Here is a 21965-nt window from a genome sequence, read left to right as displayed (position 1 = left end):
ACAGATGTACAAGATATTGTCTTTAAGTAGGTTAAAAATATGAATGTAAAAATCACTCACAAAGATTATACCAATATTACGTGTGTTGAGTTTTATTTTGTTCTGCGTAGTAAGGATTTACTTTTTCCTTTGTCTCTTTTTTAGGTTGGCATTCTTTGAGCTCAGGTATCACTTCTGTACTACACAGCAGCTTCAATCAGCAGTTATAAGGCATTATTCAAAACAGGTGAGAATACGATAAGGATTTAATAAGGATTTTATTGCTTTGCCAAGTGGCATGGATAACAAAACAGCTTGCTGGAATAGATAGGGGAAGCAAACACAATGCAGCTCTGATAGAACATGATTGACATTAAAATACTAACGCAATTTCTTGGACATTAGTACTAGTCAAATCATAGTATCTTTTTGGCTTTTGTGTGCTGTTGAAAGTCCTGTCATTCTCTCAGTGGAGAGAATCCAACAGAATACTTTTGCATAAAAGAATTAGTCCTCTCCATACATCATTAATAATAAGGGGCTACTGTAATGCTTTTAAGTGATGTTGTTTCTTGGCTGACATAATATGGGTTACTCACTGATTTTTTCATCTTTTTATTACAACTACTTTTGCTTTTCTGGACAATTTTGAGGTTTTTATATTGAACTCATGTTTCTTTCCCTGTTTTATTCTGAGATTCTACACTGTTTGCCTTTGTTTTAGTATGATTTAGGAAATATTTTCACTAATACCTATTTTCATTTTAGGCTATTAAACAGATGTATATTCTTATTCTTGGCCTTGATGTGCTGGGTAATCCATTTGGATTCATAAGAGGCTTGTCTGAAGGAGTAGAAGCTTTTTTCTATGAACCATATCAGGTAAAATTCTCTGCTGCCCTTTAACAAGTAGATAGATAGACATTGTATTGAAAATCTGTATTAATACCTTTTGATTTTAAATTCAGATTTAGAATTGAAAATTTCAAGTGAAAATGCCTGGAAAACTCAAGTGAGAGTAAAAAGGACAGAAGTGTCTACTTTACTTAACTACCAAAAGGCCGTTTCTTACAGTTCACACCTTAAAACAAATCTTTTGCTTCTCCTTAAAGTAAGCAGACTTCATGGAATTAATTATTATTCTAAAATTGTCTGTCTTTCTTTCACAGGAGCTTTTGTGGGTGCTTTCACACTTTATTACTCAGTGTCATCCTGTTTTCCTATTTGTTACATATGAATCCCAATAAAAATGTACGATTTAAAAACATACAAGGCATACTATTCAAAGCTCATTATGAGTATATCCTTTTTTCTCATAGGGAGCCATCCAGGGTCCTGAGGAATTTATAGAGGGAATGGCACTAGGACTTAAAGCACTAGTAGGGGGAGCTGTTGGTAAGTTTCAGTGCTGTGATGGTAGTTCGCCTAATAGTAAACAATAGAGATGAGTATTTGTAAATTGCATTAGAGTTTTAATTTGGTTTATATTCCAATAGGTGGATTAGCAGGAGCTGCCTCAAGAATCACAGGTGCTATGGCAAAAGGAGTAGCTGCAATAACTATGGATGAAGATTACCAGCAAAAAAGGAGAGAAGCCATGAATAAACAACCCACTGGTCTGAGAGAGGGTATCACTCGTGGTGGAAAAGGACTGGTTTCTGTAAGGAGGAAAACAAAAATTAATTAATTTTATGCACGCGAGAGTACCAGGCACTTGATGTGTTCACCAGAGAGTTGTTGATTTTCAATTTTTTTGAGTTAGTTTTTATTAGTTTCTTAATTTTAATTTTAGTTTTGCAGGTGTATAGCTACAATTAAATGATAGTTTTATACAAAAATGCAAGAGGATAGAAAAGAAGGTAGAAACTGTGAAGCAGGTGCCTCTAATTCTGTTGGCTTGTCGTGAATTCTAGAATACTCCAAACACATGTACTTTTAGGCTATTCACCAATGAAGTAGGAAGAAAAATGTTAAAAATGAAAAATATTATATGGAAGCATATTTGTAATGTCTGTTTTATTTATCCTGGTAGGGTTTTGTCAGTGGCATAACAGGAATAGTTACAAAACCAATAAGAGGTAAGTTTGGTCTTGATGCATTAACTGTTCACATAATGGTAAATTCTTGATTTTTGATGAGCTGTTGTAAATCAGAGTTATAAAACTCTTTGTCAAGATTTTATATTTCTCCTGACTTACAGTTTAAATGTTGTTTACATGAACTTTGTGTGGAGACTACATAGTTGTGTATCAAATAAGATTTGTAATTAAATGGTAATAAAACGTGTTAAGATTTTAAGAGAAACTCTGTGATTTATAATGATTTACTCCTTTTAATGCTTTTAGGAGCTCAAGAAGAAGGAGCAGCCGGTTTTTTCAAAGGTGTTGGAAAAGGCTTAGTTGGAGCAGTAGCTAGGCCCACTGGTGGAATCATAGATATGGCAAGCAGCACATTTCAGGGTATTAAAAAGTAAGTGAAATAAGTGTACAGAATATCATATAACATGAAAGAGACAATAGTAATACTAGTAGTACCTTGTGTCTTCGTATCACTTCTATGTTATTTATATAATAAATAGGTGGCTCTTTAACAAAATACACACTTGATATAATTTAAAAATCACAGACACAAATCTCAGCTATTTCTAGCATTACTGAAAAAAAACTAGTTTAAATGTCTCAGCAATTAGACTTCCTTCAGATGATGATTTTTAACTTCTACCCCAAATAAGCAGGAAAAAAAAAGGACTTTTCAGATGTGTTCAAAGTTACTTTATGTACTATTACTCCTTTATGAAATTAGTTCCAAGACCACTAGATGATGCCAGTCTCAGAACTATGTCAAGACTACATTTAAATATTGTGACAGTCTCACTTTAATAAATTCATTGATGAAGATTATTCCACACTGTTATGTGCAATAGAGGAGGAGACAGTTTTGAAGAGACACTTGGTAACTTTAAATACAATTGTTCAGTGGCCCTGTTCTTAGTGAGTTGGATAATTTCTGTTACCATAAGAATGCCAGTCTCTTGTTTTCCTGTTCAAGTTTTTTGGCAGAGAAATTGAAGAAGAATATCAGAGAAATATGGTACAGTTCTATGTGGTAGAGTTGTCTTTACTTTTGAAGTTTTGAAGTGCAGTAGTTAGACACTAATTAGGTTTTTACAGATATGTGCTGCTCTGTGCCATCTAATTTCATAATTGTTATTCTTGGAAATAGATTTCCGTAATGTCTGTTATTATGCCAAAGTGCATATATAGATAAGAATAGTTGTTATACGAGAATTTTATTTGTATACAAAATAATTTCGTTCCTTAGCTAAATAGTATAGTTGAGTAGAGATATTGATATGTATCTTAAACTTTCTGCTTTGTCAGGGTTGCAGATTCATCAGAAGATGTGATAAGCCTGCGACCACCTCGCTTCTTTGGTGAAGATGGAGTTATTAGACCTTACAGATTAAGAGATGGAACTGGAAGTCAAATGTTACAGGTGAAGAAAATGAAAGATAAATTTTTGACATAAATTTAAACTCATCTTACATAGAAATAAATACTTTAGAATTTCCCTCTTCCTAAATTCCCATTCGCTTCTTACCTAGTAACTCAGTAGCTAAGAATTTAATTTCTTACTCATGTAACCACACTGGGGATTTGGCTGCTGTGCTACAATTTTTGAGGGAGACACCATAAAGTAGATCAGTATATCTATAAAAGTTTATGCACAGAGCATTCTGAAGAAAAAAAAGGTCTATATGTGCTAATGAAAAGTTTTATGCTTTTAAATTTTATATTTTTCTGAAAATTTTTGATAAATACACATAGTTTTTTCAGTAATTTTATAATACATAGCTTAAACAATGATTTTAAGTCTCAATTTTGTGTAAAACAGCATTTTAAAGGCACTTTTAAGACACTAGAAATAGTTGTATTTGTGTCATACTGAAGCCTTTGAAAGAACATAAATAGTTCCGAAATGGAATACTGTTTGCAGGAAGTATATGCTGAACAGCCTGTTACTTTTTAATGATTCTTCTGCCATTTAAGCAAATTTGACTCAAAAAATTCCCCTCAGGGAAATAATTTCAGTTTGACACACACAACTTACTGAGTTTCTGTTTTTTCTTTTTGTTAGAAATAAAACTTCTTTCTAGAAATGTTCAACCATAACAAATAAAGTAGTAATTAGTGATTGCATAAATTTAAACAGAATTTTAAAAATACGCATGGAAGGATTCACAGTGCTACAAAAATATTGTACCAGAATAACCTTTCTGGAGAAGTAAATGAGAATGTAGTAGCCTTTGGAGAGCATTTTATGACTAATTTTGATTATTGCTGCAGCTGTTTGTTCCATGTTGAGTTCCATTCTTGTTTCGGTTTCTCCTGCATTTCATTAGTTTGTCATTCATTTTCTGGAAGAACAGGATTGATCTGTTGGGGATGCCTTAGCTGTGTTCATTGTTCCATTCACTGGTCATGTAGTTCAGCCAACTATGAAAGTGCTTTGATAATAAATACTATACCTGTGCCTTTCTTGTGAAAGAGATGGCTTTAACCTCTGCTCTCCAATTTATAACTGCTGTCATTAAGCCTTAACTACCCTCTGCCCTCTGGTAGTTACAAGCTACTACTGATGGATAACATAAATTTGTTACTAATCTTTATCCTCTTTTTGTTAAAAAAATAAATTTTCAAACATCCCCTTGTCTGTTTTAAAGTATATTGCTAAAACAAGTGCTAACAAACAGCTCTAATGAGCTGAAATTACATTGCTTTTGCTTCTTAAATTTGTACGTTTTTATATTTTGGGTTTTTTCCTGAGAAACCTTTACAAAAATCTGCCAGGTAACTTGTAATTTCCAATTTTCTTTATTGTATGGCCAAGTACAGTATCTTCCATTATAGAACTTAAAATACATTAAGGCGTGGCCTTCTGTAATGCTTTTGATATTTTGTGATGGGAGCCACCATTTGAATGTAGCTAAAACTGAAGGATTGCTAGCTTCTTATTAGTTTTTGCTATTGATGATTCTAAGGCATAATTACTCTTGAAGAAATATTTTCAGAGCTCCAAGCAGAGTAGACTTATAGGTCTTCCTATAGGTAGTCAAATAAGAAAATAGAGATATGCATTTTTTTCCCCGGTCATTAAATTCTGCTATAGGATATTTGGTGTCTTAATTTAACCCTTAAGTATACTAATGATTTTGGTTCTTAGTGTTTGTGGTTCTAGAGCTGTTGCTTTGTTTTGCATGAGACTCAGTGCATTGCATGTCCACTATTTCAAAGGGTTTGAATAGAATAATATTTTCTTTTGGATAAAAAGATTTCTCTCCCCTTTTGCAATGCTTCTTTGCATAGAGGTCTGCTGACTGGTCGCACTGTGGCCACTGTATTGTAGCTTTTCAACAGATTGCAGGATTAGGTTGGAATAAAACTTCTTTTGGTGATTTAGAGATTGTATATGCTGATCAAAGGAAATAGGATATTTTGTGTGCTCATACTGTGCTCTAAACTTAGGGTGTCACATCAGAATTTCTGTTTTCTGTGGTTTTATTTTGCTTTAATTAACAAACTTGACAGGCAAACTACTACTTTTAAACTAATACTTCTGCTTTCTTCTTCCCTTACCATGCTTTCAGAAAAGGCAGGCCTACAAAGAATGGACTGTGGCTCACAGTAGTAGTGATGATGATGAGAGTTAGGATAATGTAAATTGTAACAGATGTACATGGCCTTTGTCACATTCTTTTGACCTTTAAGTTTTAAATGTTGCTGCTATAATTCCCGCTGAGTAATCGGGGTTTTGTGATACTAAATTCTTACTTTTTAAACTGTGAAAAAAATGTGGGGATAATAAAATGTATGATGATGAGTGCTAGGCAAACAAGCAAATAATATAATAAAGATAGTCTTACCGATAAACGCAGACATTAGGTAAAATAGTATTGAATAATATGAAGAAATAAGTAATACCGTGACTTAGAGTTTATTTCCAGATGTATTTTTATCAGCTGTGTTTAATGTTTTTTGCATTTATATAAGTGTTTAACAGGGTTTATTTACTATTGCTTTAAATGTGTTTAGTAAAACTTTACTGATTTGTACAGTCCTTATTGGTGTTAAAATGCTGTTTGACTGTTTTATTCAATTACTATTTCAAAAGTATTTTGTCTGCTTTTCTTCTTAACAATAAACATGTCTAAAGTATATCTAAAATGGATTCATCTGTTCTGTTCCAACATTATTTCTCATGTTTCCTGGAACTAGATAGTGTAAGACCACTAAATGACTTATAGAGGTATTTAATATATAAAATACATACATTTTTCAAGAAATGTTATCATAAACTTTTAGTTTCTCATTTTTCATTTGTTTTACCATAATTTTTAATACTTAATTTGTGTAACTTTTGGTATCCTTAAACATGTGAAATAACTGTTTTTTTTGGTTTTTATTTTGACTACAAATTATTTGTTTTGTAAGTCAATATTTTTTTTTCATAACAACAAAAAAAAGTAAAAGAAATCTGCCCCAGAACTAAACTCCATGTAAAAACCACAGACAGATGTAAAAAAAATAACAGTAGTTCTTCAAGACATTTTGTAATAAAACATACTTAATATGCAAAAGTGTTTAGTTTTTTCTTTTCCTAGACATTTGGGGGTGAGGGGAAAGTGTCAACACTGATCGACTACAATTTGGTATTATAAATTCTACCAAATACCTTTACAAGTTTCTGATTTCTTAAAAAGGTGTTTATTCTATATTCACAGAAATGCTTGCACAGTTTTCTTGTTCTTTTTTTTGTTACTGGTTTGTTACTAAATTCAGATTTTTATGTTTCATTTTAAAGATATCTTGTAATAGATCATTCTGAACCAGTATTATAATGAAAATTACTTCTTCTGCCACTATCTGGGCAGTTGGCATTGCTCTGAAACAGTAAGAGCTTCTGAAATGTTTGCATATTCAATGAAGTAATGTTATGTCTTTCATTGTCTGTTGGCTTCCATTTATCAAAATTCTGGGGGAAGAACCATTAAAATTGTTAAGATTGCTTATTCTGGCACTGTGCATTCAAAAACTGCTATATAGGGTGATCTCTTGGGCAGTTACCCTTTGCCCTTAATGTCACAGAGAAAAAGGGGGACAAACTCAGTTTGGGAGATGGTTTTAGCTGAAATTGATGATGCATATGATTGCTACCGATCATGTGTTCCTATTTGTTTTGTGATGCTGTCACCTCTAAAGGATGCCTTGCAGAAACAAATGAAAGGCTCTATTGCAGTGTGTTACTGCCTGAAACATTGTGGGAAGGATTTTGAATGTTTCAGATACAAATGGATTTGCCGTATTTCTTTGAAGAACATAGGAAATAATTTTGCTCTTCAGTTCTGTAAAAAAGACACATGATGTCAAAAAGTTGAGGAAATTGTTAGGTGTAACATAATGGAAAGGTTACTGTGACATTTAATTAACTTTACTAGGTTTTGAAAATCTGGAATAATGTTACTTAATGTTATCTTTTTCTTTTGCGCTACTTTACTGCAATTTAGTTTTTTATCCTATAAAATTGTTTTGTTTTTGTAATGACCAATCTTACTAGAAAATGCATTAGAAATGTCATAATTTTTGCCCCAAAAATTGACCTAGGTTTTAAATTTTTTTCACTTAAAATCCTACAAGTTTATGCAGAACATGGAAGTAAAATTAGTAGTGAATGGTAGTATTTCTGGGTCAGATATTACTAATTCAAGTTACAATGCAGTATAAATGAAAAGTATTTGTTCTTTACTTGCTAGATTAAAAGGTTGTAGAATGCTAAGTAAAAAAAAAAGCCCGACAAAACTAACAACTCTAGTTGGAGTTGGCAAGTATGATTATATACCCTAGAATATTTTGTCTCTTTGGTATAGTTCTGTTTTTCTATTTTTGAAGTTTTCGTGTTAATAGAAAAGATAGTAATTTTGTGCAAGTATTTTACTTGTTTCTTTCTTGAGTCTAGGTTTCTCTGAACATACATAGAAAAAGAAGTAAATTGGATCTGTGGATATGGGGATTTGGGATAGCAAAAAATTTTACCATCTGGGATATTAGTACTTACTTTCTGTTTAGGTCATGGGACAAAAAGCTGTGAAAACTAATAGCAGAAACTGATGTTCTTTCAGGATGGAAGAATACCCAGAACTAAAACAAAAACACTGAAACTAATTAGAGATCATTTTCTTTAGGGATTTAAAGTATTGTAGCAAAAAAGAGAGACCACATTTTCAAATTTTTTAAAATTTAATTTAAAGTATTTTATCAGTTGAACTTTTGGCTGCATAATTCCGCTATCCCATTCCTTTTAACTGCTAAACTGAATTTGAAGTCTACTCATCTCATTGTGTCCCTGAAAATTCCAAGTCCAAGTGTCCTTCTTTTGTCTCAGATTGCTAAATTTTGTACTGTTGACAAATTGGCAATGCAGCTTTTCCCAAGAGTTCAGTTTTACTCTTACAGTGACTTGTATAACTTCCTCCTTGCTGATGTGACTAACTGGCTGTGCTCTTTACCTTTGATGTCATCCAGTACATCCCTTTTGTTCAGGCCTCTCTGGTGGTCTGGTTTTCTCAAGATGCTCTGTAGGCATAGGTCCTTGTCAGGGGATACTTTAGACCATTTTGGGGATCATTTAATAGACTTATGCATAAATTGTTACTCGTAATTTGCAGAAGCAACAGATGTGTGAGGTGTTGGCCTGCCAGGAAATAAAGCTGAAAGACTGGGTTTGTGCTTTTGAAGCTGAGTCACTGGCAGTTGCGCTGTGCAGTCAGTGGTTCTCTGTGTCAATGTCTACCCAACTTCAAAACATATGCAAAATATTTTTGTAATTATTATTTTTAATTTTCTTTTATAACTAGTGAGTTTGTGAGGATGGTTATACTGTGTTGTATAAGGTTGCTGTACGATTATGTTGCTTCAGAGAAGACAGTCCTTCAAAGCTGTGCTTCATTACCATATCCTCTTGTATTGGAGGTGTTCAGCTTTTTGTTTAGTGATTCTTTTTGGTCTTGAGCTTCGTGTCAGGAAGGATGTTGAAGTGATTTGAGCAGCCCCTTGTTCCTTAGTATTCACACTTTGGTCTGCCAGGAGGAACATCTGAGGAGTTGGAAAAGTATGTCACGCTAATTCTTGCTATCTTTCCCTCACTGTTCTTGTGCTTGATTTCAAATCAAAACTTAAACATCCATGTTCTGAAGTACCCTAAAACTAAGGTTTCACTTTGCAAAATTACATTCTTTATGAAGTTCGAAATAACTTCATTTTTATTTGACATTGTCCAGACTCTTACCAGGTATTCATACATGCTGTCTAGCTTACTGGTCCCTTTGCTGACTCACAGATGTCATGATCTGTCCTGCTTTGGAAAACCTTGTCTGTCTAGGTTAAAAGAAAAAGCAGGATCCTTACCACTTAAATATGCAACATTTGGGTACTATTACATAGCTGTTGCCCAATCCCAAATAGAAGACAGTTATGGGAAGCTGAAAGTCTGAAACCAGTTGACACTGATTGTTCCAGAGGAATACGGAAGCCTGCATTACTCAATTTCATTTTTACTTGATTGTGACTGAAACGTAAAGACAATATTTTTTAATTTTCCTGCTGGTCAATCATGCTTCATATGGTATGAATCCAAGAGTTTTGGTTGTATTGGCAGGAAACAGAACATCTAGATGTGGTCATCATGATGAAAGTGTAGATCAGTATGGTTTCTCCATCTCAGATGCTCAAACAAATTCTGTGTATTCAGACCAAAAATTTATTAAGATGATTCTGCCCATCATCATAGGCAATTTGTATTTCTGCTGTGAAACAGAAGTTTTGCGTTCTGAAAAAAACTGCTGTCCTAATTTTTATTGTCTTGCTGTGGCCTTAGATTTAAATGTTAACTGTGACCACAGATTCCCTCTGATTTTAATAAAACCAGGTGGATTTCAGAGTTACTGTTCAGCATGGCTAAATGGAATCTGAATACAGATACTAATGCATCATGGACATTGCGCATTGCTTCTAATTTTGTATAATGACACTGCACATTAGGATAATTGAAATGAGGAAGTAGGTAATAAAGGATTATCGGTGGTCATTTTTCATAAATGATGAAAGAATTTTGCATGGTGAAAAATGAATGTTTTACATGTTACTTTTTCTTTAACAGTTTTCCCCCTTTTTCCACACTCATTCAAGCTACATCTATGAAGTCACTTAGGAACTGGTTAGAACTATTAAGTGTTTCTGTGAGGAAGGCTGAATAGATAATAATACCAGGTTAGCCTGCTGAAATTAGCAATTCTACTGCTTTTGAAAAAATTACCTTATAATTTGAGCTGAAAGATGCATTCAGGGTTGGAGTTTCTAGCAATGAGAGTGGATTGCCTTCAGAATTCACACATTTGGCCAGTATCCAGTTCATAGGGAAATATGCTGGTAGCCCAGATGAAAGTTAATTTGAACATCAAGAGAGAACAGCAGATTTACAACAACTTTTTAAGCAGTAACAGCCTTTTCAGTATTTTTTTGCATACTATTTCATCTGAGTGAGTTCAGGAAGGTTGTCAAACATTCTGACTTAAGTATCACACATACTACTAGTATTTTTAGAACTATTACCAGAAGATTAATAGATTTTAATTTTTGCCTCCACTACTTAATTTTGCTCTGTATCATTTCTAATTTTGTCGAAGGCCTCTTGGCTTGCTTCTCATTACAATAAGAAGGCGTGGTGTGATTAGGAATCTCTCCAAGTGCAGAGATACCACTTTTAAGACATTGAGCTTATTTGCATATATGTGCATAACTGATCACTTTTACTGTTAGATTATTGCAGTGACATTTAAGTAATTATACTACAGGTAAGAATTTGCAAAGGAGGGGAGCTCCTATTGTGTTACTTCATGCTTTACAGCTTCTGGAGTGTCATTTTTAAATAGATTTGCATATCCTTAATCAAGTGATTAAAATGTTTTTAATTTGAAATACAGACATTACATTTGAAAGATTTGTATATGTTTTCTTCCAGTGTTGAAACTAACATTGAACAAAGAATGACTAATGTTACTTTTCATAGGTTTGCATCACCAAACAGTGGTCCAAGTTGCTGTTTCTCCAAACAATAGCTACATACCATAAAAGTTTTAAGAACTATTTATGCATCTGTATTGAGCGATCAATTATATTTTTTTTATGTTTGAGTTGTATAAGGCACTTTGGTAGCAGAGTGCAGTAATGAGCTTGTTACAAGAATTGTCAGTAGTCTCCCACTCTGATGTATTTCCTAATGAATAGGTAAAAGTCTAATGCTAAAAGGGATGAAGATTGGAAATAAAAGGTAGAAAAATCCAAAGGCAGAAAATTTACAAGTAGTTACTGCTTAGCATTAGCAAGTGTTTGTTCCCTTTATAAATAGTCTGTGCAACATTTCCTTGTGTTTTATTTCCCAATTAACTCCTGTTGTCTACAAAACTATAAACACAGATAGTTTATGATTTTTGACTGGTAGCTAACAATAAGGACTAGTTATCTCAATGTGTGCCACATGGCAACAATGTTTTTGTTTTCCACAAGTCACATGTTTGGGAATCTTACAGAATGAAACACTTTTTGTGGTTTTTGGTATTTGTTTAAATAGCTTATGTTTAAGGTTGTCCCTTGTGTGATAATTAAGTACTGTACTTGCATAATTTCACAATTCACAATTTGTTATCTGTAAGCTGAGAAAGATACAGCAGGGGGACTTGTTGAAAATTTGCTAGCAACCTAGTCAGAAAACATACCCTCCTTTCCTAAGTCCCACTTAAAGGGGATTAATATTTGGATTTAGAGCCTTACTTCTGTGCTGTGCAAAGCATAAGAAGGTTACTTTCTCCAGCATGGGAAATCTTCTCCATCCTAATAAGGCTAAACTGGTAAATGCTTTTACGTATACTTTGAATATGACCAGAGATACTGGTCATTTTGTGTGATATTTACATGTTTGGTCAGTAAGAGTGATTTGTGTCATTGTCAAAGTGTCTTGCAGTTAAGTGAAGTGTGTTTTATACTTATTCTGAACCACCCTTGCTCTTCCCACATGTTTCTTTAAGTTCTTGTCAGTCCTCTCTTCCATTTCCCTGTCATTCCTTCTAGGCCACTAATGAAAGGCCATCAGTGTACAGACCTAGACCAGTAGCCTGACCTGTGGATCAGGTATCCTATCCATGCTGTCCATTGTTTGTCCATACAGTCTCCTTTGTCTTCTCACCATCCACCATGTTATGTACTGGAATGTAGTAGGGGCTGCCTTTTAGAGAGGTTTTTTCATTATTTATTTATTTATGTCCAAGCTTCTAATACAAGAGGCAGGGAGAGACACATTTCAGAGACAGAGCAACACCTTGATAAAACTTGAATAAGATGTTTCCAAAAATTTAAAAAAAAAAAAAAAAAAAGGGAAAAAAAAAAAAAGAAAAGAAGCTTATTTTCCAATTTTCCAAGCCCTTAGTTCCTCATTTTTTATGCCATTCTTCTTGTGGAATTTGTCCTGCTCCTGACACTAGCTCTTGCAGCAATAAATGCAAGCAGCGGCTTATGTAAGTAGGCATGTGACCAATAGCTGTGATTTTGTAGCCTGAAAGAGATGGGGGAAGAGGAATAACTGGAAATTTCTAAGAGCTTTTTGGAAAGCTCTCTTTAGGGTAGCCTGCTACTCAAATATTCATGCTTTTTAGTCACAAAAGAATCAGTGTCTTTGGGGAAGAGATATTTTTTAAAAAGTCTGTGCAAGTGGAATTATCCACACAGTCAAATTTGAAGTTTTTTACACTAATTAAATGTCTTCATCATTTTACTGTGTTGGGGAATACATATTAAAGGGCTAATCTAGATATTTTTAAAACTTTTGTGTATGTATCTGAAGTTGTATATTTGTAGTTAAAACTTTATTGAATCATACTAGTTTCTTCTAATCTGGTGTTGCTTCCAAGCTGTAACAGCTGGGAAGCATGCAAGCAGTTATGTTGCTATTCCAAAGCAAGATGCAGCAATATTAATTTGACCACTAGTTTAATCACTCGCTGCTCAGGAAGTCAGAAATCCAATGGTTGCCAAGTCATGTGAGAGGTACAGGGCTTCTGTTTTTAAAAAAATACTAATCTGCTGTCATCAATATTTTAAATATATTGCTCATTCAAAGCATTCTGCTACAGTATTCACATTAATTGTAGGAAATGGTTTAGTTCATGAGTAAACAAAAGAATGTAGAGGAGTGCTAAGTACTACCTCAAGTACATTATTGTTAGTCCCACCGTCTATAGGATAATGGTGCTTATACACAGCTAGGTATAGATTTATTCTCAGGGTTAATTAGTCAATGTTTTGGAGGCAATGCGATAAAGTAGGGAAGGAATCTTTATTTTCTTTGTTGTCTCAGACATGTATTAGTTAGCAGAAGTTCAGTGTATACCAAAAGTATGTAGAAAACTGAATCCTGACACTTTTAGAGAAATTATATTATTCCTTGTCAGTTTTGGTTAGGATTGATTTTTATTTACATAGGTATATTAACCGCAACCAAGTAGTTATGAACATTAGCTATGTTACTTATATTTTGACTTAATGAAAGTAGCCTTTTATTTAAAAGTCTGTGCTTTCTGCTTTGTTACAATTTATATTTTTGGAGCATAAATAACTTTTAAGCAAAAAATTAGTATATTACTAGCATATTCAAAGCTATAAAACTTTTATCTCTTTTAGAAAATCGAAAATGGAAGGTTTGCAAAACTCAGATATATTGCACATGCTATGGTCAACAGTACAGATCTGTTAATGGTAACGAAAAGGTAAACCGTTTTGATTCTGAATAATATGTACTTAAAACAATCATAAAAATGTGCATGCCTTGATGATTGCTGATAAGTAACTGAACTGTCACCATATATATAGACAAAATAATGGGGAAGGCATGCCTAGTGTGCTGGTAATAATCTTCAATAGTGTCATAGTTTTTAGTAGGAGAGTGTTCAGTGTTATTTCTCTCCTATTTAAGAAGGGAAAGAAATACTAATTTTAAGATTTCTATAGCTTTAAGATTTCTTTTAGGATTTGTTACAAACTGGGTTAGGCTAAAATTAACTGAACTGTGGGATTCACTTACAAAGGTGTATTGAAGGAAAGAAAGGATAATATAGGAACAGTCAATGTCTAGCAGTGGAGTATGGGGCATCCTTCTCAAATACAGCTTGAAGTAGTGTTACAGTTTTGCTATATTTTAAAAAAGAGGGAGTTTCAAAATTCATTCTTTTGGAAAATGTTCTGTATAGTTAGAGATCATGAGATCAAACCAAAATGATCATGAGATCATTTGCAATGACAAATGAATTCACTAGAGAAAGGGTAACATGACAACTTCTAAGTGTTTTTACATTAATTTTTAAAACTACTTTTATTTTCTGGTGCCTAGTGGTGTGTTATTTGTGACAAAAGGGGCGTTTGGACAGCTGACATGTGAATGGCAATACACTTATGATGAATTTACCAAAGAACCATTCATCGTTGATGGTCGAAGATTGCGCATTGAAGCCAAGGTACATTACTCTTACTATGTTTTGTTGTCTTTTTTTGTTACTGTTTATGAAATTGAACTTTGAGTTTCTGCTCACTCTCTTCTGAGTTCTTGATCTCCTTTGTATTTGAGATGTACTCAGAGAAAGGAGTTGAAACTTGTCATGAGTGAACTCTTCAGATAACGAGTCTCTGTTTTAAGCAGCATAGTGGCTTGGTCTTTGCAGATGAGATTTTTTCCTTGAGCTGTAGGAATTTTTTGTTTGTATGCCCCAGTTGATGGTGTATTCATAGTCTGAAAAATGCTGATACAACAAAAGGCTCAGAACATTGCAGAACGTTATTATGCTCTCTGGGGCATATAATAAAGTTTCATTGTCTTCAAAACTGACCATATATGTTTTCCCTCTTGATACAAACTGAAGAATGTTGCTCTTAGTTGCAATTTTTCCTTAAAATAATATCCTTAAAATTCTTTTTCCTGGTAAGGTGGCAAAGGACATAAGGAGAAAGATGACCACCAACGGCTATTTACAGAGGCAGTTTCTTTAAAAAAAATCTTAAATTCTTACTGATCTGTTAACTGAACTTAGTTTCATTCAGTAAGTTTCTCTGCCAGTGTTTTGTTTCTGTTTTTATTAAGCTGCACGTGTGTAATTACACATATTGGTTATCAGGACAGTCTTGATGGTGCACAATGTCATTCAGTTTTTCACTCAGATTATTTGTTTCTATTGCAGACAGCATGAAAGGCAGAGCCATATTGGTTTGGAATCCTCCAAACTGGATTTCTGACTGCAAGTGAACTTTTACAGGATGAAATAATTCTTAGCATTTCTGCCATTTCAGACAATGCTGAATAACATATCCATCTTTACCTCTACACAGCAGTCATTTCAGAATCCATTAACATGTCTGCACTATGCTCTCTATTGAAATCTATGATTGAAAACTATTTTGCAAATAACTCCTTACGTTTTTCTTTCTGAAGCTTAAGTCGCTGTTTTCACTACCTATGTCCACTACTTGCAAGTCAGTATTGGTGGAATGTCCACTCAAGTAATGACTTGAAGGAGAATTGCAAATTAAAACCTTGGGGAGTAATGGATTTTGTTACCACATGTACATTATCTGCCTTCCATTCCTACACATGTTTGTAGGCCCTTATCCAGGGACTCCGTGGTAAAAAGGGGAGTCAGTTACTGCTGGAGTGTTCACCCTCCTGAGCTTTCATGCAGAAAATGGTCTCTCTCAGGGTATGTGCATGTGATGCAAACATACTCAGATGACCTTTCTTGGTACACATGGCTGTTTGAACCATTATAGCTGCCTTGATAGTAAGTAGCAGGTCTTAAAACCTGAAGTAGCTAACTTCAATTTTGAATTACTGTTTTGGTTTTGCATTTTTTTAGGAACGAGTTAAGTCTGTCTTCCATGCCAAAGAATTTGGAAAAATTATTAATTTTAGAAGTCCAGAGGATGCTAAGGTAAAGTCAAAATAGATTTAAAAATATAGTGGTAAATTTGACTTTAAAAGTGTAACAGAAATACTCTTAACCTGAAACTATGTATAGTTAAAATTCAGTATTTCCACATATCTGTTACAGACATGGAAATAGCAATAATCTACTCAGTACTGAATTTCAAAAATAGTCAATTCCAACACCAGACTTTCTCTGTATAAATCTTCTGAATTACAGCAGTCTGACAAAAGATTGATTAAACAGTAATGCTAACGAAACCTAAACAATCTAGAATATTAATTAGAATAGTACATTTTAATAGACCACAATTATTTGTAAATTACTCCTAGTTTTGTTCAGTTGGTGGGCAGGGGTGGGGTGTTACTGCTCTGTTCTTTAAAATACAGGTTTTGTTGAAGAATGAAGAAAATTCTTAATAAAAATACCGGTAGTTTATGTGATATATGATATTGCAGCTATTGTTATATACATTTTTGGTATAACATCTTCATTTTGACATCATTCGTTTTGACTGCAACAGACAGTAGGAGCAGTTCAGATCTGCTACCAGAAGGTAGCTACTTGTCAAAGTTCTGCCTTGTTTTTAACTAGTGTAGCTAGTAATTTTCACCAAAAACATGAATGAGTCTTGAGTGCATTTCAGAGGGCTGGGGTTCCCTGGGATCATGGTTTGAGACAGCTTGCAAAAGGTGCATTCTATTATTAGTTTAAGTTGCTTTTGCATCTTCTCATCAGTTTAGGTTCTCATCAGATTTTGTCTTTCTGAGGGTAGTTTCTAGTTACAGGTAAATGATTGCAGTTAACTCTTAGCTCAGAAAGGTAAGAGCCCTGTGCTGAATTTCACTTGCCTGTAATCTTTGGAAGTGCTGAGATTTTATGTTTTCTTTCTTTTTGGCTGTGTGGAACAAGGATGGGCAGTGCTGAGGTCCATTAGTCTCTCTGGGAGAGGAATCCCATCTATGCCCCAGCTAAATCAGGAACTATTCCAAAAGTGAAATTAGTACATCATATTACATATACCACAAGTCTTAAGTAAGGGAAGGAAATGTAAAAAAAATGAATACACCTTTCACAAAAATATTAGGGTGCTTATTTACCTAGAGAGGTAAATAAAAACACAAAACCAACAGAAATGTTCATATGAGGAGATAGAACCTGATACAGTAACAGGTTCTGATTAGTAGTAATCCACTCATCTTTCTTCAAAGCAGTATGCACACCTTTTATGGCAGACCCTCGATATAACTTCATGTCCTGCTGTAGATTTCCATCTCACTGCCCTTTCCCCCAAACCTCCTTTTTTTTTTCTTTAATATTCTTGGGAAACTAATATCCCTTTTTATGTGAACATTCCAATATGAAATTCCTTAAAAGAAACAAGATACAGTTAAAGAAAGCTTTTTTTCTAAGTAACCTATCACACTGCTGCGACCTGTTATTGTCTTCTGTCTGTTGTGATCCTTGCTTCTCTGTTGTCATCTGTGATTTGTCTAGAGCTGTAGACAAAAGCAGAGCCAGCATGGGGATTAAATATTGTCCTCTCTTTTTTTCAAATCTTACTCCTTGAAGTGCAGACCAGGAAACAAGTTTAATGTGACATGGTATCAAATGTTGAATATTGGTGCTTAAATGGCTCCATTCTCTTGTTAGAAAGACAGGGGTTTATACTCTACAAAAGAATTTTTAACACTGTGTTAAAACTTGGTTAGGAAAAGAGCAGGTAGTAAAGACAGTGACAAAAACCAGTCCAATTTTCAGCTGCTTTGTCTGTTTTTTACCACAGAAAGATTTAAATTTTTGCTTTTTTCTTTACACAGTGGATCCTTTCCAAACTAGAAGAGGTACGAGAGAATCAGCCAAAATTGTAATGAATGGAGAAGCACCAAGATGAAGAACACTCAACAGCTACCTTTTAATTCCTCTTTCACAAGCAGAACTGTTTGAATATCATCAACAAAAGCAAAAACAGGAAGGAGGGAAGATTTATCCAGTTATTTATTATGATCAGAACAGTCCGTATCATAAAAGTAGATGATGTTAGATTAAAAATTATGTAATGATAGAAAAATGCCAAGTTTTGTCTTGGTTTGCTTGATTTCTTAATGTAAGAATTTCAGATTTCATTTTTTATATAAGCAGTATAAAGTGAGTTTGTCTCAACCTTTGATACTGAAACTGAACTCTGGAATAATTCTTATGGTAGTATTTGGAGCAAGTCTTGCACTTTTGATTTGATTGTGCTAATCAGTAGTTACTTTATGTTTTGGTTTTAATGTGACTTGAGGCTGTGTTGAAATATAAATTTCTCTGTCAAAGGAAATGTTAACTTAATCACTAGTGTTAAAACTCAAAATATAAGAAGGAGGATACTGGTCAGAGAATTTGAATTTAAGTCACAAGTGGCTGCTTAATTGACAATACTAGGGCTTTTTGTAAATGAAAGGACCAGGTCACAATTAATTTATACAGTACAGTATGGCTTTTGGTGTAAACTTTTTTTATATCCTACTCAAGGAAATGTTGCAGCACCTCTATCAATTATTACTGAAAATTTAACAGTTTACAAAAATGCGTATTGGGGAGAATTAACTCTGCACTAAAAATATTAATAAAAGCATATTATTAGTTAGTAAGTTAGTAACAGTCTTGCAACTCAAGAAGGAGTTTATGGGGTTATAAGTGCACTGTTGCATACCAAATATAAATGCCTTGAATTACATAATATTGTGTGCTAAGCAAAAGACTAGTGGAGTCAAATTTATATTAAATAATAAATATAATATGTCACAGTTACTTTTATTAACTTTTCTTACCCAATGAAACTTCTTTGTTTCATACCCAGACAGCAGCATTTTATTAGCTTGAATGTCTGCAATTCTGTTTATTTCTTAGATGTAGTAGTCATAGTATTGTTGAGTGGCTGTTTACTGCATTTGATGCAAAAAGTACATGAAACAATACAGTGTTACATGAAGGTTTCCATAAATTCCCATATCAAAGTCTTCAAAATATCTTGTACATATAGAAAGCACCTACTGCCAAAATATTATTTCCAAAAAATAGTTTGGAATATTTATAGCTACAGGATAGAATTCTAACATTGCCGGTGACGCTTGAAGTATCCAAATTGTTCTGTTATTGTAAATCTAAACCAACTAGCATGTAACCTGTATTTGCAGATGGTTAATTTACCGTAAGTTTTGCCGTTGGTGTTGAGTAACCATTTAGCAGGTTACAAAATACAGGTAATCTTGCAATTTTCCCCAGAAATTGTAAATGGAATCAAAGTATTATAAGGGGATTCAAAACTATTACAATGATGGTGTTACTCCAATAATTTTGTTCACCAAGTACATACCAAGAGTATTAACTCAGGTTATATAACGCCAAACTTCCATACCTTGCCTTAGATAAGTAGTGGTTTTAGGTGCACTGAGTACCATTCTTTATCTGTCTCTTGTTTTTCATCTGTCATTTCTGTCTTAGGCATGACAGTTCATTTAATAGCCTCATAATGTTCTTGGTAAAGTGTGTGGTCTCCTCTGCATTCCCAGAATTTACAGAACTACCTGCTGCAAATTTCACTTGAAATGCATTGTGTGTGTACTTTGTACATTCCCATTTGTCTGTAGCTTTTCCATTTACCCAATTCAAAATGCCTTCTCTCCACAGAGCCTCTATTTTAATTATTTCTTACATTTATTTTGCCAACAAACTCTGATTCTCAAATGTCAAACGGCTCTTTGGTAATACTTAAGCAATTTAACTCTTAATGTTGAAGGATTTATTTTAAATGCGCATATTTATGGTTAAGCATCTGATGTTTTGGAAAACATAACAATTCCCCCAGAATGGCTTTTTGCTTATAGACTATAAAATATTTTGATCTTCTTCTAACTAAAAGCCTTAAGACAGGATCTGAAATGTCCACTTGTCAGTGTGGGACTTCTCTTCCATGTCCCTTAGTTTCCACTTGTAATGAAAATATTATTTTCTATAGGTCCCTTTTCTAGTCCGTAATTTTTGTCTTTTGACTTTGTTTTTTTAATAAAGCTTTCTCCATACAGTCATGAAAGAATTTTGCCATTTCTTGACAAACATCAGTTTTCTCCTTTAACTATGTATCACCCCAGAGTGAAGAGAAGGGTATTTAGACTTGTGCCATCGTGTAATTTTCTGGATTATTGCAGGTTGTATGAGATGTCTACTCTGCTGTGCCTCATTCCTTATTGCAATATGTATATTTTTTTCAACAAGAAGGCTGAATAAGTATGTTGATTTTTATTGAAAGTGTATATGCAACTAGAAAAGGGGATCTCGATAAACATTAAAATGTAGGCATTTGGTTCTGCCCACTGTGGTGTTTAAAAGTGTATCTTGGCCTGTACTGAAATGCTGAAGAATTGCTCCTCTTCTATATGACTGTTATGTAAACTTAAAACATTTGAGAAATGTCATTTGGGTCCTCAGTTTGCGAAGGATTACAATTACCTCTAAGAAATTCGTGAAACATTTGTAAGTCTGATTGTTGCACTTCCTTTTTGTTCAGCTGCATGGCTTTCATAGCATGGCTCTCTTGGTTTCCACCCCATCCTACCCCCACCTTCTTAATCTTGAATAAAGTGAAACTGTATTTTATTTGACTGAATTGTGATTATTACTTGTTTTCTTTATGTACTGCTTTAATTACCAGATAATACCATTCATTACTCAGAATTTCATAGGTAAGTCAAATCCTGTCTCTGAGAACACATGGTCAAACTTCTTTTGCAGCTATCCTAGGAAAAGAAAATTATGGATTCTTAGAATTTACCATTGGTTTATTATTATAAGACAAGTTTTTAGTAACTGGATTAACATGTATCAGTTCCTTTTTAAATTATTTTTTTGAGGTGTGGGGGTTTTTGGCTCTTGATTTTTGTTGGGTTTTTTTCCCTGTGTTGCTTTATTGAAAAAGACATAATGATGTTGCCGGACAATAGAATAATGGAATGATTTGGGTTGAAAGGGACATTACAGATGACCTAGTTCCAGTCCCCCTGCTCTGGGCAGGGCCACTTTCAGCTAGACCACGTTGCTCAGAGCCCTGTCTAATCTGGCCTTAAACAGCTTCAGGAATGGGGCATGCAGAGCTTCCTGGGGCAACCTATTGCAGTGATTCACCATCCTCACAGGAAAGAATTTCCTCCTGATATCTTAATCTAAACCTACTGTCTTAGTCTGAAGCTGGTCCCTCTTGTCCTGTCACTACATGCTCTTGTCAATAGTTCTTCCTGAGCTTTCTTGTAGGCCCCCTTTAGGTTCATGAGGCTGCTACATCATCTCCCCAGAATCTTCCCCTCCCAGACTTAATCTCCTGAACTCTGCCTTCATAAAAGAGCTGCTCCAGCCCTCAGACCATCTTCCTGGCCTTCCTCTGGATCATCTTCAACAGGTCTGTGTCTTCTGTTTAAAGCCACAGAGCTGGCACAGCACTCCAGGTGCGCTCTATGAAACTGGGACAGAGGGGCAGAATCTTTTCCCCCACTGCTGGCCACACTGCTTTGGATGCATCCCAGGATACATTTGGATTTCTGGGCTGCAAGTGCAGTTGGCTGGGTCTTCTTCCATCTTCTCATCCAACAGCACCTCCAAGTCCTATTCAGGGGTGTTCTCAATGCATTTTCCACTGAGCCGGTACTTCTGCTTAGAATAACCCAATTCTTGTGAAATCCTCTTTTCAGTTGTTTGGTTGTGGTTTTTTTTTCCTCATTATAAAGATTGTGTATGTATGCCATTAGCTATTTGTTATCTTTAGCGTTTTAGAAAATTACTCATACCAGCAGACTTGGGAATTTTCTGCCCAGTACATGCAAGTACATCTATGCATCACCTAAGAGACAAAGCTTTATCTAATCTATGCAACAATGAT

At 34.3% G+C, this 21965-nt stretch overlaps 1 protein-coding gene across 1 annotated transcript in view; it reads left to right on the top strand.

Moving 5' to 3' along the window:
- The window catches only part of VPS13A (vacuolar protein sorting 13 homolog A), a 99690-nt gene extending 78988 nt beyond the window's left edge, over positions 1–20702 (top strand). The window contains exons 62-73 of the mRNA XM_031056872.1: positions 1–26; positions 145–226; positions 748–861; positions 1299–1374; positions 1476–1639; positions 2012–2057; positions 2325–2448; positions 3360–3474; positions 13764–13849; positions 14470–14593; positions 15983–16057; positions 17872–20702. The exon at positions 1–26 is cut by the window's left edge and continues 81 nt beyond it. Coding sequence (XP_030912732.1) covers positions 1–26; positions 145–226; positions 748–861; positions 1299–1374; positions 1476–1639; positions 2012–2057; positions 2325–2448; positions 3360–3474; positions 13764–13849; positions 14470–14593; positions 15983–16057; positions 17872–17922 — 1083 coding nt within the window. The 3' untranslated portion in view covers positions 17923–20702. The remainder of the gene's footprint in view (positions 27–144; positions 227–747; positions 862–1298; positions 1375–1475; positions 1640–2011; positions 2058–2324; positions 2449–3359; positions 3475–13763; positions 13850–14469; positions 14594–15982; positions 16058–17871) is intronic.
- Positions 20703–21965: the final 1263 nt, after the last annotated feature.

The sequence above is a fragment of the Geospiza fortis genome, unplaced genomic scaffold, assembly GCF_000277835.1.
Source record: "Geospiza fortis unplaced genomic scaffold, GeoFor_1.0 scaffold12, whole genome shotgun sequence".
Classification (NCBI taxonomy): domain Eukaryota; kingdom Metazoa; phylum Chordata; class Aves; order Passeriformes; family Thraupidae; genus Geospiza; species Geospiza fortis.
Note: the sequence above shows the minus strand (reverse complement) of the source record. Positions and strands in the feature narration are given on the sequence as shown.